Source organism: Podarcis bocagei, assembly GCF_964188305.1.
Source record: "Podarcis bocagei genome assembly, chromosome: 11".
In the NCBI taxonomy this organism is placed as follows: Eukaryota; Metazoa; Chordata; class Lepidosauria; order Squamata; family Lacertidae; genus Podarcis; species Podarcis bocagei.
In genome coordinates this window covers 42,452,332-42,472,035 of record NC_138136.1, presented here as the reverse complement: position 1 = coordinate 42,472,035, position 19,704 = coordinate 42,452,332, and the positions used below count along the sequence as shown (strand labels likewise).

Sequence of the window (19,704 nt, the reverse complement as noted above, 5' to 3'; positions counted from 1 at the left end):
TTTTTCTTTGTTTATTTTTCTTCATATACATATATATAAAAAATGTTTCTTGTATGTTGCCATGTAAACAAATTTGTTAACCTATGAAAAGAAACGCAATAAAAAATCTATTTAAAAAAAAAAAATACTTCTCTTATGGGGAACATACAGCCCTTCAGATGGATTACAACTCCAATAATCGCTGACCATTGTCTGTGCTGAGGATGATGGAAGCTGGGGTCCAAGAATGTCTGGAGGGTCCTAGGTTGCTCACCCCTGTCTTATGTGCTGCCTTCTACTTCAATTTCTCCCTCATCATCTTCTCTTTTCTCCAGCCCAGAACTGTGTTTCCATCAAAACCATTCATTTGGAACTGAACTAGGAGAACAGCTGTTGAGAGTTGGGGTTACAGAAGGCCATTGGTGGTGATGGTGAAGCTTAACTGCTCTCCCTACACTGCAGACTTTGAAGACATGCAGCAAAGCTGATGGTATAATTTCCACCCACATTCTCAGGTTTCCGTGACTGTTTTCTGCTCATCTTGTGGCCCCTGTTGATGTACTTGATTGCAGTAGGTTGTTCCTCACTGATGAACTTTGTACTCAAGGATGGGGGAAGGTATGGTAATTGTGATGGAGCTCCGATTCAGCGATGATTGGTCCTTGTCTCAGAAATATTCTGGGAAACATAATTACAATTTTTGCAATAAAAAAAGGAAATACATTCCTACAAAATTACAAGGAAGGCATTTCTTGGCAACAAATTAGCAGTAGTGTTAATCAGGACCAGCTGCTTTGTTGGCGTCCATTAAAAAAAATACCATATAAAAAGGTTGTTATTGCTTAAGGACCACAATCACTTCCAATAAAATGAAATGGACACACCCTTCTAAATGAAGAGATTCAGACTGTAATGCAGTTGTCTTGTTCACTTACCAAAATGATGGCATTGCCCTACATTGGTTAAAGAAGTCATGAACATTTCTGGCGTGGTACTTTTGGAGGATAAAAGACAGATCATTGCCTGAAGGTTTGTGAGCATACTGTTTTGCTTGGAATCAGCTTGCAAAATCTCACTAAGATTTTCTAAAATTGTAGGAAAACAAAATGTCATGAAGTAAATTAGTACAACAGCACTTGTGGTCACCTACAATACTACACAGACACACCCTCAAATATTTCTCCAACGAAAAAAGGGACGTCCCATTCCATGGTGATTTTTACTATTTATACCCAACACATCTTACTGGGTTGCCCCAGCCACTCTGGGCAGCTTGCAACATATAAACAAAACACAATAAAACATTAAACATTTAAAAGACCCTTCCCTCTACAGGATTGCCTTCATACACCTTGGGGGTCGCATAACTCCATACCTTCCAACATTTCTCCAATGAAAATAGGGACAGCCTAAGGAAAATTGGGACATTCCGGGATCAAATCAGAAAATGGGATGGCTTCTCTAAATCAGGGATGTCCCTGGAAAATAGGGACACTTGGAGGGTCTGCATAGATATCTTGGCTAGTAGTAGATAGCCTTCTCAAGAGGCCATCTGTAAGTGCCTATTGTAAGCTTAAAATTCAACAGGGCTTGATTTAGGGAGAATAGCCTGGGTAGGATTAGGGACTAGATTTAGGGAGAATAGTCTGGGAGAGATTTTAGAAATTTCCCTATGAATTTAGTAGGTAGGTACATACTTAGGCTAGATATAATGAAGATGGAAAGGGAGTTATGCATAACCATGACCTTTGTGAGATGGAGGAAAAGGATCTGAACTTTCAGAGAAGGAGTAACCTGAGAAGAAGGAGCAGATCCCTCTGAGCAGGAAGTGGGATGGTGGTGGAAGAGATTTCATAGGTTTGTGTGACCTCCTTTAGATAAGAGTATGAAAATCTGTTTGTATAGTTATGCCTTATTCTTCTAGCCACACTTACTGGCAAATGAACAATATTATTTGTTTATTTCTAGAAGGAAAGAAGGAAGGAAGGAAAATGAATGGTGGACGGTGCTCTATTTGAAGGGCTGACTGGTCCAAGTCCAGTTTAAAGATAAAGAACTGCAGGAAGGGAAAGTAGGGCCCACCAACAACTAGCACACAAATCACCAGACCACAGCCTTCCACACAATGGTGAATGTGTTGTATATCATGACATATTATTACGCACCAGGCAAAAACATTCTCCTCCTCCCAGACCTATGGCTAATTAAGCAATCTATGTTTGTTTGTGTGTGTGTGGGTTATTGTTTTAATTTGTTATTGTGGTTTGTATATTTCTGTGTTTTTATATTGTAAACCACCCTGTGATCTTCAGCTGAAGGGTGGTATTGAAATTTAATAAATAGCAATAACAACTATGATAATAAGAATAATAATGCCGCCACACATGCCCTTGTAGCAAAAAGCCCTAGATAGCGGTACTTTATTTGTCATGGTGGTGCTGGCAAAACTGAGTAACTGTGAACAGAGCAATATAGCAGTGCTGCTGCAATGGCTTGAAAAAGCACCACAAATAAGTTTAAACTGATTGTGTGGAGAAATCCCCAAGCACGTTTGCTGAATGCAGATATGTACATTTGCAAATATATACATCATATATATTTCTTTTGCAATCATCAACTATACAACTGAAAAGGCAATGCTCTTCATTGGTCTGCCCTTCTCTGCACTATATTTAGCACAGAGATCACAGGGACCAACAGTTCCTAACACAGGAAATGCATATTTCTTGACAATCCAACATCAAGAAATTTATAAAGTATGAGTTTTATTTATAGTTCATAGATTTTCTACAGTCATAGTCAACTTTTTTTTTTACCGTTGGTTTATATTTTGTTTCGATATATTAAAAAACCTTCACCAATTAAAAGGGAAAAAGAAAAGAAAATCCTAGCCAACACTCAGGGTACAAAATACTGGAAGTTAAGTGTGCTTCACTCCTACTAGTCAATGCAACCTTCAAAATGGTCTTAGAGATGATTGAACTGGGTCAGCCATATGGCCTGGTTTGCACAGGAAAACAAGCCTGTTTGCCTTAAACCATTCTTTAATCATAAATGTGCTTGCTTCCTGCCATGCTGTTCCCCTTGCCATTCCTCTCCTGCTTATCTCGCGGCACCCAAAAAGGCCATAGTATGGCTTTCATCATCTGAACCTGGATCACGATTTTCTTGGTTCAAACAAACCATGAGCCACAAAACAGAAAAATACAAAGAAGGAATAGAAGCAGGGCAGGGGCGTTCTTAATTAAACCATGGTTGAAGACAACCTGTAGCCTATCATGATGAATGAACAAGACCATGGTGTGGGGATAGTTCTGAAAGGCACTTTACCTGGGTGCATGCTTTATATAAGGGACATCCTGTTTAAAAGGTTCTTAGCCCATATGGTGACTGATAAATTTGGAGCATTTGCACATTGAACATGGCTGCCATCTGGGCCACAGAATACTGGCATATAAATGCTGCATATGTATGTCTTACAACTCAGATAAATGTAATGCCTGGTGTCTGGAGTACCTGCACAGGTAGATCCTTTTGAGTGGCCTCCTGAAGGCGGCACCGTATGCAAATCAGACCTCAAAGAGATGTACATGTGCTAAATATTAAGTACATTTGACTGGGCACTGATAACAGGCACTCTTGCTTGGCTCCCAGGCCTAAATAACAAAGTCAAGAAAAACTGTGTTTTCATCGTCTCCCTTCTGTTTCCACAGCACATTTGCTAGCACTTTCCCAATATATTATTAAGTTTAATAAATGCCCCCAATAGATTGCTGCGATAAGTGCTGCATGAATTTTAAAACAGTCTGTTTGCTAACTCTCTCTTTGACAATGGATTGGAAAGCAATGTGTACAAATGTTTTTTTTATCTGCCAGTTGTTGGACGGCCCGGGATTCTTCAGCTAATTGTCGCTGTTTGATTTGCAGTGTGATTGGCTAAGTGTTTCCGCGAGGCTGGGTTCCTTCTGCCTTGGAATGGCAGGCAGGACTCGGCTTGTTCGGAGAGGCTCTGCTGACAGCACTGGTAAAAAAGAGTACAGCAAATTACTCTGAGAGAGTCCTGCTTTGGGGGATTTTGTGGTAAGTGCTGGTGGGAGAACAGAGGCGCCAGTCCGTAAGGAGTTTAAAGACAACGACTTCGTCTCCTTGACACCCTGAGAAGCTTGGCTGGGTGGTAGCTGGGCTGGAAGAAGGCAAAGAGAGAAAAGTGAGATGAGAGAACAAACCAAGAGATAATGCAGCTTGTCAGATGTATATTTTTTAGTGCATTCTAGTGGGCTATGCTGCAGGCAATATGTATGTATGACTTGCTCATAACTGCTTTAAGATGCACCATCGTAATACTGGCCTTCTGCTCCTCTGTCAAACTGTTATACTATGCATGCTTAACACTTCAACTGTTCTTGCTTTCCATGGGCAAACTGGGTACTTGCCTCTTGCAAACCACCAAGGCAACCTCACCCCTAATTTTGCATATATGCTAATTAGGTCTGAACTGGTTGTGATGAAGAAGCAGACCCTGGAGTTGTACTGGACAGCTTGATGAAGATGTCAACCCAGTATGTGGCTTTTGAATGGAGATCATGATAAGTGGAGGGGTAGGTGTGTCTGACATCCCCTTATAATTCTCTATCTGTAGCCTCATCTAGAATGTCACAACACAAACTAAAGTTGAGCATAGACAAAGCTGAATTCATTCCTGTTCTGTGGTGGCTCCCTGTCTGTGGAATGCACTCCCTAGGGAGGTTCTCCTGGAGCCTTCATTACATATCTTTAAAAGGTAAAGGGTAAAGGGACCCCTGACCATTAGGTGCAATAGTGGCCGACCCTGGGGTTGCAGCGCTCATCTCGCTCTATAGGCCGAGGGAGCCAGCGTTTGTCCACAGAAAGCTTCCGGGTCATGTGGCCAGCATGACTAAGCCACATCTGGCTAACCAGAGCAGCGCACGGAAACGCCGTTTACCTTCCCGCCGGAGCGGTACCTATTTATCTACTTGCACTTTGACGTGCTTTTGAACTGCTAGGTTGGCAGGAACAGGGACCGAACAACGGGAGCTCACCCCGTTGCGGGGATTCGAACCACCAACCTTCTGATTGGCAAGTCCTAGGCTCTGTGGTTTAACCCACAGTGCCACCCACGTCCCTGTGGGCTCCAGGCAAAAGCGTTTCTCTATAGCCAGGCCTTTGATAGATTGAACAATCTATGGCCTTTAAAATGTGCTTGTGAGAGTAGGGGGGAGGGGTATTGGTTTGCTTTAGTTTGTTTGTTTTGTCATGTATTTTGTGAATTGATGTTGTGAACTGCCTGTGATTTTCGGATGATACAAATTTAAATACAAATTTAATAAATAACATAAACTTAAAACCTTATTTCCTTAAACTTCTTCTAATAGCTCAATTATGTTTTACGAGTACTCCTTTTGCTGCTGCTGTTCAGTCTTGATGTTTTAGTTTATGCTAATCTACCTTTTCATCTATACATTAACTGTTTTGCAATGGATATGCCTTTTTTAAAAAAACAACAAAACCAATATTACAAATATTTGGCCAGCTTTATTTTGATATGGCTGAGAATAGAGGTCAAATTATTCTTGCTTCTAAGGCTCTTCATTTTCTCCAACCAAATGCACAGCCGCCAATAATGAACACTTTATTTGCTGACTGTGGCAATTACTGAGAGATTACGTGACTTCTGCCTATAGTTACATAAGCAAGTTTCCTTTACCGGGGAGTGAAAGGTATTTGAGTTTGGTTTATTTTCTGCTTCTTTGCAAAACAAATCCCTCCACTCACACCAGAAGTCAGAGCCAAATTAGACATGACACTAATAATTGCATGCAATTAACTGTATGTAAATAGTTGCAACAGGGAAAGTGAGGAGCTTCAGGAATACGGCAAGCGGAGAAGGAAAGTAAAGGAAGGTATAATTCTCTCTGTCTCTGTTACTCTCCTTATAACATTAAAAGCAAAATGCTCAGTCTGAAGTGGCTATCCACATTTCAAGGGATGCAGCCTTTGGTGCTAAAGGTACTAAATATCCCAAAAGCAAATAGCAGCTTGGGAGGGGAGATATATTTATTTCTGTTCAAGGCCTTCCTCCAAAGCAGAGGTGCCCAGCCAGTGGCCCTTCAGATGTTGTTGGACATACTTCTCATCATCCCTGATCCCTGGCTATGTTTGCTGGGGCTGATGGGAATTGTAGTCCAGAAAAATCTGGAGGACCGTAGATTATGCACCCCTGCTCCAAAGAAATGTGGAAATATCATTTCCTGAATCATTATTCTCTTTTTATGCCAATTCTACTTGTTATAAACACTGAATAACATACTTCTCTTTTGCAGTTCTATTTTTAAGTGGTTCCTCTTTACTTTTTACACCCATTCTATTTTGTTTTTCTTTATATTTTACCGTTAAAAAGTTCAGGTTTTAAAGTTTTCTCCTAAGCTATACAGCTTTCCACCCCTTCTCTTTTTGACTATCACTATGTCTTTTTGTGGGGTTCACTTCTTATTATAATATACATTTAAACCTGAATTTAACTTAATTCAAATTCTCTGTCTTGGCAGGAACCCTTTCTCCATAGTAGGAAATGGCTAGAAGTTTTATCTTGATATGCCTTTACTAATCAACATTGTGCTTAATTTAAAAGGTTCTCAACCAATCAAAATGCAAGTCACACATTGGCTCTTATCGGGATGTGGTTTCAGGCTGACTGTTTTTAAATTATGTTGCTCTGACAGCTAGTATTGCCTATTTTTTTCAGATCACAGTACAGTTACCCATTATAGCTTCAAAATGTGATTCCTGTTTGTACAACAGAATAATTATTAACTTGGGAAACGTTTTTAAAAACAACCCAGAAAAGCCATGCAAACATTGTGCTCCAAATAGAGTGCTTCTGCTAGCTGATATTTTGCCTCACCACTTGCTACTGTAAACCACTGAAGCAACATGCTGACTACTGGGGGAAATTGAGTTTGTGGTAAACTACTGGAGAAATCACTTTGTTTGCAGGAGTTTTAAGTGATTCAGACAAAAACACCAACGTTTGTTTTGAACATTTTCCACCCAGCCTTTCAACATTACAAGGTCTATACTGTACTACAATATAGTATAGCCTGCTATTCCTACACTGCAACAGGGATTTATTGGTGCACAGTACTGGCTCTGATAGTAAGAAATAAAGAATGACCGCTCCCCGCTTAAAACGGGGGGCGCCCTTTGCGTGGACGCGTGCAGCCCTAGATCTGGAGCGGCCCCATCAGCATAGGCTTGGCTTTGCCTTCCCTCAGGTGGGATACCTGGAGGTCTCCGCCTACCTCAGTCAGTTGTCCAATCCCACCTGCGGGAAGCGTTGCCAAGGAGACCAGGCCAGGTAGGGGAGGGATTACCTGCCCACACAATAGAGGGAGGATCTTACCTGGGAATCCTTACTTGGCTCCAGAGCTTCTCCCACCCTACCCACCCTCAGTTAATGTCTTCTTTTGCAGGTTAACTTATCTTCACAGGTATGCAGGGGCTGCTACGTTAAGGTCGCTGTTAAAGGGCCGGAAAGGAATTTCCCTGCATTGGCAGGTTTCGCTTTTCCCATAGCAAAACGTCACAACTTTGGCGGTATCAGGCCTTGGGCGGAATCCTTTAGTCCATCTTCCTTTTTGCGGTGGCGATACCAGGGTTCCCCGTTAAAGGGGTTTCTGAAGGGAGGCTTTGACAGTACGCCAAAAGCTCGTCATTGCTCTCCCCTGCGGCGGCACAATGGGGGCGGCTATCTCTGCTTGAACATATGTTCTCCAGAGCCGGCCAATCCCCCCCCCCACTGGATAACCCTGAAGCTCCCTAGGTCCCCGGCTTGGGACTGGGGAGGGAGAACGCCCAATGCCTGAGCCAAGGTCTACCCACATTTGAAATTTAATAAAGTTGTGGCCAATTTAATCCCATAGCACATTGTCTTGAGTCGTTATTCCACATGACGGGGGGGGGGGACCGCTCGGGATCTGGGGACGCCGCCTGTCCACGCAATAGGATAAGCAATGGTCACAACCTAACGCAGTTCTGGGAAACCTTTGGCCCTCCAGCTGTTGCTGAAATACAGCTCCCAGCATGATGGAAAAGTTTGTTTTTGCTGGGCAGGTTGATTCACCGAGTGTTTTCTTTTTCCCTGCCAGCAAATGGCTAATGAACGGCAGCTTATGATTGGCCGGGGTTCCAGGAGGGGGAGTTGAAAAGGAGAGGATTTGGAGAAACAGTTTTTGGCTGGGATAGAGGTTGGGAGAATAGGTTGGGAGATAGGGAGTGAGAGGAGAGAGAGTTGGTTCTGGATACTGTAGAAACATCCACACTGAGGAATATATCAAAAGCTAGAGAAAGGAGTCTCTGAGCTTAGTGTGAAGGACAGTGTGTGGTGTCCTGTGAGAGTAAGAGGCCAGGAAGGAGGCTGCGCCTGAGCCAGGAGAAGTAGAAGCTGTGAGGATACAGTCTACTTAGGACTCATTCCAGTCAGGCGGGGGAGAGATTCTTCTACAAAAAGAGAAGACTCCCAAACCCATAGCTGTCAACTTACAGATTTGAAAATAAGGGACCAGCAGCCTCAAAAATAAGGGATCAGCAACCAAAATAAGGAATTTTGGTTAACTTATACATAAATCCGGCACTGATGGAGCCATGCTTTTGCTGCGACTGACTGTGTTTTGCAGGGGGTTGGACTAGATGATCCTAAGGGTCTACAACTCTGACCAAAGAAGAGTGGCAGACAAAACTGATGAACGACGTCGAGATGGCAAAGCTTGCAGGCAGAATTAGAAACTAGGAAGAGGACCTCTTTAATAAAGAATGGGGAAAGTTTATAATTTATTTGAAAAGCTATTGTAAAGAGTTACATACATTGGTAGGAGTAGGGTTGTAAAAGGGGTGTGTAACTGACAGGAAGTACCACCTTGTTTAAGAACCAAAGTATTAAGAGGCAACAACTGTGCAACAACTGAGGAAGAACTGAAGTGAAAGAACAATATAATCTGAAGTATCCTATGTTTTACCCACATTGTGTCATAAACTTCCTTTGTTTAATAAAATCTTTCTTGTTTATTTGATCAAATCCTGCCTTAGACTCCAAATTATTAAGTTTTCCCTCACACAAGTCCCCCATAAGATAATCTGGGGTAGTTTGTAGGAATTTGGGTAATTGGTATTCTGTGAGGTGGGTGCACTATATTTAAGTGAGGGCGGGCCCAACGGCGCCGGGGAGAAAAGTGCTGTTGCGCCATCTCACCATCAGCTCCAGCAAGCATGGCCAAAAGTCAGAGATGATGGGAGTCACAGTTCAGCAACATCTGGAAGGCCAAAGCTTCCCCACACCTGACCAAAATCTTTGCAGAATATTTTTTAGATGATCTGGATTAAGCATTTTTTGGGGGGCAGGGGATGAGGAAGTGGCCAGTAAACCATCATTTTTTACACATTACACATAGATAATACTCTTACCTTTCTGAACACAGTGGTTTAGTATGGGAGCCAAGTTGTTCCGAATGGGTGTTAGTTCTTTTACTTTGGGTCGTTCTAGAATTGCTTGTTGAAAGCTTTTCCCTGAAATGGAAGGAAAATACAGACACACAAATTGTGTTTGTTTTGAAAAGACACTGAGCCTAACAAGGGTGGGATATGGAGGTGAGGGCAGGGGGGAAAGGAGGGCCGACATTGATTCTGTAAGCCCCTTTCCTTTCTCTCACCTCCCAAGTGATCAACAAAGCAGTATTATCCTACATGCAGATAGTGCTGCTGTCTCCCTACCAAAGATCAGGCATGGTTTATGTTATGTACTGAGTTGAATAGGAGCCAAACTGCAGCAGTCTGATTGGTCCTAGAACAATAGGATCCAAAATGCAGCAGTCTGATTGGTCCTAGAACAATGCAGCAGTATGATTGGTTGGCAGGAACCACCCAATCCTGCTCCAGATAGAAGTGAATCCACAACCTGATTGGCTTACAGTAGAATTCCGGAATTAGCCAATCATGTGCAGCCCATTGTGTAAATAATGTATATAAAGCAGATACTGTGAAGGGACTTTCATTCATTCCTCCTCACCACTATGAGCTGAATAAAGAGCATGAAATCACTTTGCGACTCTGAGTATATTTCAGTTTATCTTGGGGAAAGGCCATAAGGAAAAAGAGTTACAAGAGAAAATAAGAAGAGACCTGCAGGATCAGGTTAAAGACCCATCCAGTCTAGCATCCTGTTCTCATAGTGGCCGATCAGAGACATATAGCAAGTAGGACGTGAGAACAGCAGTATTCTGCCCACCTGTGATTCACAGCAATTGGCATTCAGAGGCATAATGCCATCATGGCTAGTAAACACATCCTAGACCCACTAGCTAGCATAATAAAAATCACATGCAATTGCTCACATTACATCTAGTTTGGCCTTAAATTTCAGGAACTCCGTAAGAGCTTTGCAGTGACAGCAAAATATGGGCTTTTTAACCCGTGATGAACATGTACCCCAACCGCACTTTAGGTTTTGTGATACCTTGTAAGACCTGCACCATGAACAACAGTCCAGTGCTCACCAGTTGTGATACTAAAATGTACCAGGATGGCCAATTTTTGCTATAGAATGTGAGCCAAGGAACTAGTTCTCAGTAGAGATCTCACCAGTGTAAGCTTTCATGAGTTTCCATTCCAATTTTTGAAAGTATCAATTGAAATATAACAGATTGTGCATGCTTGAGCCATGATATTCATGAAAGCAATCCAAGAGAAATTGCCTGTGCCAGTGGTAAAACTGTGTAACACATCCCACAGCACTAGCCACAGACACTGTCATTGGAATAAATGCCAGTTCTAAATCCAGTAAGTGTTCATTTCTAAAAACACAAACCAGAAGCCATTCCAGATGCCTTGCAGATACACACAACCATTTGCTATTATTTTGTGGTTGTGTTTTATGATATACAGTGGTACCTTGGTACTTGAACGGCTTGGCTCCTGAAGAAATCGGCTCCTGAACACCACAAACCTGGACGTAAGTGTTCCGGTCTGTGAACATTTTTCAGAAGCCGAACATCCAACACGGCTTCTGCTTGAGTGCAGGAAGCGCCTGCAGCTAATCAGAAGCCACGCCTTGGTTTTCGAATGGTTTCAGGAGTTGAATGGACTCCCGGAACGGATTAAGTTCAACAACCAAGGTACCGCTGTATATTTAAAATATTCAAACTCATCCATCCCAGCTAAAAAACCTGGCTAGGGAAATGAAACAGTTATTACCAGGTTCCTAATAACTGTGAAGTTTGGTGCCAGACGACTAGAAAGAAGGATGGTATTTCACAAATGGGGACAAATTAGTACATGTGCAAATCCGCCCCCCATTAATTTAGATATCTGTATGGAATAAAGGCTTACATTGTAACTTGGCCATCCATGCATGATGGTAATAGACTGTAGCGCTAAATTAAGAATTTGATTATTAAAAACAAAACAAAACTGTAATTTTTATTACTGAAAAGTAATATAAAACAAATGAAATGGTATTATAGTAATGCTATGGCTAGACCAGTGCTTGGAGTGGATCCGGCCTTATTTGAAACAAAACTATCCTACTTCCTTGATCCCCTCGTTTGAGTATTGGGAACTAAAAGAGTATATGAATTACGGTACTATGTCCAGAAAGGGGACGGATGACGAATGTGTGGAAGAGAATGATGTGAACTGTGTGGGGTTTATTCATTCTCACTTCTGAAGAAAAAAGCCACAGTTCAGCTTAATAGGGGCTTGACTCTTCAGTATGGAAACTGTCATACTGAGAGCAATAAGCACAGTTCTGACTGCTGCATGCAATGATGCCATTCTAAGCACTTATGGGCCTTCGTGGACCACATGCAATAAATACAGAGAGGAGGGGGGAAATACCTGATGGAGAACTGGGCAGGTGGGGAAGATGGGGAGGGCACAACAGCACATGACTGGATCTTTCTGGGTACAATCCGTCTATCAGTTTATTATCAGAAGGCATTGCTGTCCAGACTTTACATGTGAGTATTTGGTTGGTGTCAACTTTCCAAGGATTGTCCAGGGTTTGACGGCTGCTCCTCTGATCTGACAAATCATGCTCACTTCTGCTTTTTTGGGACCGGTGTACAAAATGGTGGATGTCAGTACCCAAATTCATGCTAGGGGTTGTTGTGTGAGAAGCTGTTAAAAAAGAATGACCCACAGTAATGGGCGGGAGACTCTGGGCTCTTATTGGTGGAAGGCCATTGCAGTCTGAGGGGTTATTCTCTGAGATGAGGTACTTCTTGGTGTCCGCGCTTCTTCGTTTGAAGTCAATCGCTGTGACACATTCCTCAGAGGAACCTTTGCAGCTGGCATCCATAATGCAGTCAAATGTGGTGATAATGTCATCCATCTCCGAGGTTTCGTCCCTCTGAGATCTCTCTCTTTCTTGTCTTTTGGGTTTGACTTCCAATCATCCTTCTTCTTTTTGCAGAAGATTTGGTTAAGCATGCTGAATTTGCCTTCTTTCTTCAGGAATTTATTGTTCTGGTTGGAAACTTGATGGACAAACTCAGATCTTTAAAGAATAATAAAAACAACAACAATAATGAAAAATAAATCCATGGTGAGAAAACTATAGGGTTTTAGACACTGTACTTAAAAAGCAAAAACAAAACTTGAGACTTTTGGGGAAATATTTTTAATTAAAATACTATTAAATAAACACTGTCACCCATCATACCCATATTTAAAACATGTAATTCTGCCCACAAATTTATATCCCAACTTTTGCAGTTTTCACAAGGTCATATACTTCTATTCTCAAAAATCAGGTTTAACAATACACATTATGTTTATTATTATACAACACCAATTTATCTGCACACACACAAAAACACACGCAAACATACTGAACATACAAAAAGTACCGTATTTTTCGCCCCATAAGACGCACCGGCCCATAAGACGCACCTAGTTTTTTTGGGAAAAATTTTTTATTCCCCCCCCCCGGTGCGCTGCGCTACACCAGGAGCTTGGGGCGTGCGGAGCTCAGCGCGCCCCAAGCTTCTGCGTGCAGGCAAGGTCTCCGCTAGCGTGGGAGAGCTGGGCGCCTCTCCCAGGGCTAGCGGACCCCTGCGCTAATCCAGAAGCTTGGGACGAGCTGAGGTCAGCGCGCCCCAAGCTTCTGCGTGCGCGCAAGCAGTCCGCTATCCTTGGGATAGCCGCGGGGCTCTCCCAGGGCTAGAGGATCGCTGCGCTACACCAGGAGCTTGGGGCGTGCTGAGCTCAGCGCGCCCCAAGCTTCTAGGTGCGCGCAAGCAGTCCGCTGCCGCCCCAAGCCTCGCGCACCCGGTGGGACCTCCTGCCGGGTGTGCGAGGCTTGCAGACACTCGCCCGAAGCAGGGAGAGCCCTCCGGAGGGCTCCCCGTGCTTCGGGCGACGGGCTGCCGCCCCAAGCCTCGCGCACCGGGCGGGACCTCCTGCCGGGCGCGCGAGGCTTGCAGGCATTCGCCCGAAGCAGGGAGAGCCCTCCCCAGGGCTCCCCGTGCTTCGGGCGACAGGCTGCCTCCCCAAGCCTCGCGCACCGGGCGGGACCTCCTGCCGGGTGCGCGAGGCTTGCAGACACTCGCCCGAAGCAGGGAGAGCCCTCCGGAGGGCTCCCCGTGCTTTGGGCGACGGGCTGCCGCCCCAAGCCTCGCGCACCGGGCGGGACCTCCTGCCGGGTGCGCGAGGCTTGCAGACACTCGCCCGAAGCAGGGAGAGCCCTCCGGAGGGCTCCCCGTGCTTCGGGCGACAGGCTGCCGCCCCAAGCCTCGCGCACCGGGCGGGACCTCCTGCCGGGCGCGCGAGGGTTGCAGGCATTCGCCCGAAGCAGGGAGAGCCCTCCCCAGGGCTCCCCGTGCTTCGGGCGACGGGCTGCCGCCCCAAGCCTCGCGCACCGGGCGGGACCTCCTGCCGGGCGCGCGAGGCTTGCAGGCATTCGCCCGAAGCAGGGAGAGCCCTCCGGAGGGCTCCCCGTGCTTCGGGCGACGGGCTGCCGCCCCAAGCCTCGCGCACCGGGCGGGACCTCCTGCCGGGCGCGCGAGGCTTGCAGGCATTCGCCCGAAGCAGGGAGAGCCCTCCGGAGGGCTCCCCGTGCTTCGGGCGACGGGCTGCCGCCCCAAGCCTCGCGCACCGGGCGGGACCTCCTGCCGGGTGCGCGAGGCTTGCAGGCATTCGCCCGAAGCAGGGAGAGCCCTCCGGAGGGCTCCCCGTGCTTCGGGCGACAGGCTGCCGCCCCAAGCCTTGCGCACCCGGTGGGACCTCCTGCCGGGCGCGCGAGGATTGCAGGCATTCGCCCCATAAGGCGCACCCCGATTTCCCCTTCATTTTTGGAGGGGAAAAAGTGCGTCTTATGGGGCGAAAAATACGGTAATTCAGAGTACTTTAATTCTACCTCTGTTCCTTTAAAAACTAATTTCTGTCTAATATATTTAATCACAGGGATCCATGTCTGTAGGTTACTTTTTGCAACATAATCCTGTTAGGTCTTTCAATATAGCTGTTAATTTAAGAATTTCAGTCCATTCCCATAATTTGTGCAATAGTTACTTCCTAGACTTAAAAAGGATGTTTCTACATTTCTGCATATAAAATTCTTGCAATAGTGAAAGTACACAGAATTAATATTCATTTTTCAACTGGTATGCTATTTTTAGACCTATTGATATGTCTGCTAAGTCATGATAAACATATATCCCAGCAGCATTCTCCAGTATTCGAAAAAAGTTTATCTTAAATAAAATGTTACACATAGATAAAGTTGAAGCTCACAAACTGGTTAAGAGAACCAGCTACATTTATACAATGGGAGTAGGTTCTAGTTTTAACTTTAAAAACCCCCACCAACCAACCAATATCCTAAACTCTGTATGGTTGCAGCAAGAGGATTGTTCTCAAAGTAGTGAGCTTCTGCTAAACCTTTACAGGAAGTGTACTGCAGTTTGCTGAAAATTTATCGGAAAAGAGGCTTAAACATTTTCACTCTCACACTTCACAGCACAGGAAAGAAGGCTAGTTGTAGTCATTAACCGGAGGGTGGGGAAGGGCAGAGAAATGTAATATTCAGAAGACAGGGGGGAAACATTGCTAAATTTCCACCTTCATAGATGACTGTCCTCAAAAATGGAGAGCATATCGATACAAAAGGCACAGAGGATTCATAGTGCATTGCCATTTAGTAGGGCAGTTGTGTGATTGTTACATCTTGTATCCAGAATGATTTTTTTTTCAGTACGTGGTGGTATTTTAAGGAAAACCATGAACCTCTTTTGCAAGTGAATCTGGCAATAATCCAGAACAAACGGACGACCACCACAGCTCTAAGGTAGTACCTAATGATGATATGATAGACTCCTTGGGTATACATAATTTTGCCTGCTTCAATTGATCTCTGGCAAAACAGGCTTTGCAGGTGCTTGAAGTACTACTAAAACCTGCAAAACATGTTTGATCATAAACTATTAAGGGAGAGAAAAAAATGAATGTGCATGCAAAGGTAGATCTCTCAAACTGCACTTAGATATCCAAAGAACTCTCTTTTATATATAGTCCAAGACTCTTTGAATGTGATACTGTATGTATCAGACTGAGTATTATGTAAACTGAAACCTAATCTAGGGTTTGTTTGTTCTGAACTTAATTTAGAACAGTGAACAAAGACTGCATGACTAGCTGATTCTAGTCTCACAAATTCCAGTTCAGATTTATAACCTGCCCTTGCTCAGAGATTCCATTGATAGGACTCATTAGCTGAATCCTTCCTGATACCTTTGAAGCAGATTTGTAGCACATTTCTCCCCTCAAAGAATTATGGGCACTGTTTGTTAAGGTTGCTGGGAACTGTAGCTCTTTGAGGGGTAAACTACAGTTCCCAGGATTTTGTGGGTGCTTTAAATGTATGGTGTATATAAAGCTTGGGGTTGCAACTACAAACATATAAAGCAAAAGGTACATTTTTGTTTTATATGTGCGGCACTGATGTGAGAGGAAGGTAGCCTTGTTTGTGTTCACTACTTAAACATTAATAAAACTTTTCTCTGATGGAAAGCTAGAGGACTTTCCAGTCAGGAAGTGCAACAAAAACTTTATCGACTCTTTTAAACAAGAGCAAAGCAGCACCAACTGCTGTCTCCACCCCAGGGGTCAGGAAACTGTTTCAGCAGGGAGCCAGTCCACTGTCCCTCAGACCTTGTGTGGGGCCGGACTATATTTTTTTTGGGGGGGGGAAATGATGCAAGAGCACCATGAGCCCTGGTGACCTGTGTCTTGCGAGCGGCAGGGGCTGGCAGCGGCGGGACGATGAGTGGCGCACGAAAGGGCTCCGGAGAGCGGCTGCTTAAAATGGCGGCCGCTCGAGCACTGCTGCTGCTGGCACCAACAAAGCCCAGCCCCCTTCCTCCTCTAGGCAGGGCGGGGAGAAGCCAGGAGGAGGGAGGAGGCGCCACCACCTTGTGAGGGAAAGGGAGTGAGAGGGAAAGAACACACGCGCTGGCGAACCACGCGGCGATTCCCGGACCGTCCATGGTCCAGATCCAGACGGCAATTGGGCCTGATCCATCCTATGGACCTTAGTTTGCCTACCCATGCTCCACCCAGATGCAATTAAGTGCAATGAAACCTAGTGACTAAACTATAATGACAGTGTCCTCACAACTTCTAAATTAGGGATGGGGAACCTGTGACCTTCCCAATATTGGTGAACTTCCACCTGCTTCAGGGCTGTGGTCAGGGATGATGTAGTTCAACACCCCTGTTCTAAGCTTTAGTGGAAAGTACTTGAGTATAAAAACACAATATGAAAATAGTTCTCAAAATGGCACTGGTATTGCGGGGAGTTTTGTTAATCATCACAAATGCTGTTACGACTAGGGTTGAGGAAGAAATTTGATTCAGGTTCTCATTTAAAGCAGAACCTATCAAATCCACACTTTCTAAAGCAATATGCAAACTGAAACACGGCTATTGCTTGAATTTTGCATTTATCTGAATTTTACCATGCAGTTTGCCAACCAATGTTTACAAAAATACATATATTAGGGGAAAATGTTCATGAAAATGACCAAATTGGTGAGAATAACATGGAAAATCACATTATATTAGGGGAAATAGCTTGCAAAAATATGAACATTAGTCAAAGCTGAACATAAAATGTGTTTTTTGGGAGAAATTAACTGTAAAATGCTGATGAATTTTCAGGAGGGTTTTCTTTCTTTTTTTTTAAAAAATGACCTCACAGAATAGTTTCAACTCAAAAATAGAATCTGGAAAAGTGACATAGCTCAGTGATAAAGCATCTGCTTTCCATACAGACGGGTGCCAAGTTCAGTACCTGCCATCTCCAGGTAGGGCTGTGAGAGACTCATGTCTCGTTCTCTGAATGGGTGCTGCCAGCCAGTGCCAACCACACCGAGCTACTGGACCAATGGCCTGACTCAGTATCAGGCTGCTTCCTATGTTCACTGCAACTCAGTTTGCAACGGTGTGGCTATTACGTTGGGTGGGGAGTGGGGAAGCAAGGTGAAGGTCCTCAGGGAAAACTACAGTGAGGGACAACCTCCAAGGTTAAAATTGTTCCTATTTGCTATTTTGGGCGAAGTGAAAGGGAAGGTTTTTACCTGTTCTCTTGGGACAGCAGTTTGATGCAGGCTGTGTGCCCACAGTACATAGCATATGTCAGGGGGGTGTTCTCATTGATGTCTCTTGGGCTGCAATCCACCCCCAGTTGTAACAAGGCCTTTACACAGTCAGCTTTTCCTGCTGCTGCAGCCCAGTGCAAAGGTGTCCTAGAGAGCAGAAAAACAAATCATTTTATAGCTTTGTGCTGTTTAAATTCAGACTAAAACAACCAGCTGAGGAGGTTAGCACCTCTATGGAGTCAGGATTTTTGAGGCATGGCAACTGTTCATTTTAATGCAATTACATGTCAGAGGCAACATAGTAGTTCACCACTTCCTATATAGCATGACTTTGTAAGATTCCTGGAGCTCATGAGATGCACTCAGGTCCAGTTAATCTTCTTGATACTTGCCTATGAAATACCACCTCCATTGTTCCTCTGACTCTACTTCAAAAGAGTTGAATTTGAACATTAAGCAGCCAAAGAAACCTGGATTTAGGCAGCACAGCCAATATTATATTTGCAGATCTCACACTCGGATGTAATTTGAGATTTGCCAGTAGGACTTTGTGCTGAGATCAAAGTTTTGCATCACAGCACAAATATTTGAAGACTGAATTCTCTGTGTTAAATTGTGTGTTGGAGAGAGGTTTGTTTTTTTAATAGTTTGTTTATTATTTCTGCATTCAACTTTTACATGGGGCTCCTAACGGTCTCCAATCCAGAAAAAAACTACCCAGTCCACACCTGCTTAACCTCAGTGCTCCAAGATCATTTACATGAGCATTACTTTATTTTATAAAACAGATATTATATGCTTTTACAGCATAGTGTTAAAGCATTCTTAACAATTAAAAAAAAATCTCCTTATATTTTGAAACTCTTTTTAAAAAATTATAAAACATTTCTATACTGATTTTTGGTTCTAAAAACACAAATGCTTATCTATTGTGGGCTTTTCTTTTTTTTACAGTAGGCTTTTTAAAATAAAATGAGAGCTTCTGGGACCTAGGGAGGCCATGCGCTCCATGTTACAGGGGACCGTCCTCTATTTGAAGGGCTGTCAGAAGACGGCTCCCAATTTGAAGGAGCCCTCTGTCTGAAAGGGCAAAAGCCTACCTGAGATTCTCATCGTCTACCCTGTAAGCCTTTCCCTTTTAAACCCCAGACGTGCAAGAAGCACTTCCTCCTTTATCTTATTACTTATTAGATAATAACTCACAAGCCTCCTCCCTACTGAGCCGTGGTGCCACAAAATCAACTCCGGCCAACATTTAAGCAAACAACATGTTAAGAAACGCCTTCCAAAAACACTTGCTTTTTCTCCTTTACAGAACCGTAACAGTAAAGGTTAAGGAACCCACTTGCTGAGTTGTTGCTGAGCAAGGAGGATCCATGGAGAGTATCATTTTATTAGGGGACACGTTTCATAACAAAGCTGCCAAACCTCCTTCACTGTAGGTCAAAAAACAACGAGGGCCCCTGCCAGAGCTCTGCAGCTCTTTTCAGTTGGTTTCCATGGTCACCTGTCATCCACGTCGAGGGCCTGCAGGTTGCATTCTGGGACTCTGGCCAGCTCACTGATAATGTCGCTGTATCCTGCAGCGGCAGCAATGTGGAGGCAAGTCTTCCCGTTCTCATCGTCGTAGTTTATGATCGACGGACCCTGGCGGTGGCTCAGGATGATAGAGCAAAGGATCCGATTCCCGCTCTGAAAACCAACCATATATGTGTGTTCTCGCAGAGAAGATGTAATGAACAACAGCAACTCCTGCTCCTACTAACTTTGTGTGTTTATGATGTTCCCTCATGCACCGCAAAGGCATGTGCTTTATATTTAGCATTCAACCAGTCTGTTAATTTTAAACTGATGTATAGCAGGACGTGGGTGGCGCTGTGGGTTAAACCACAGAGCCTAGGGCTTGCCGATCAGAAGGTCAGCGGTTCGAATCCCCATGATGGGGTGAGCTCCCGTTGCTCAGTCCCTGCTCCTGTCAACCTAGCAGTTTGAAAGCACACAGTGCAAGTAGATAAATAGGTACCACTCCGGCGGGAAGGTAAATGGCGTTTCCATGTGC

The 19,704-nt window shown here is 44.2% G+C and overlaps 1 protein-coding gene across 1 annotated transcript in view; it reads right to left on the bottom strand.

The window, feature by feature from the left end:
• Positions 1 to 2,369: 2,369 nt before the first annotated feature.
• Positions 2,370 to 19,704, bottom strand: part of ANKRD55 (ankyrin repeat domain 55) — a 39,430-nt gene continuing 22,095 nt past the window's right edge. Inside the window, 6 exon segments of the mRNA XM_081212891.1 lie at positions 2,370 to 4,162; positions 9,457 to 9,558; positions 11,884 to 12,414; positions 12,417 to 12,544; positions 17,625 to 17,792; positions 19,153 to 19,337. Coding sequence (XP_081069017.1) covers positions 3,882 to 4,162; positions 9,457 to 9,558; positions 11,884 to 12,414; positions 12,417 to 12,544; positions 17,625 to 17,792; positions 19,153 to 19,337 — 1,395 coding nt within the window. The 3' untranslated portion in view covers positions 2,370 to 3,881.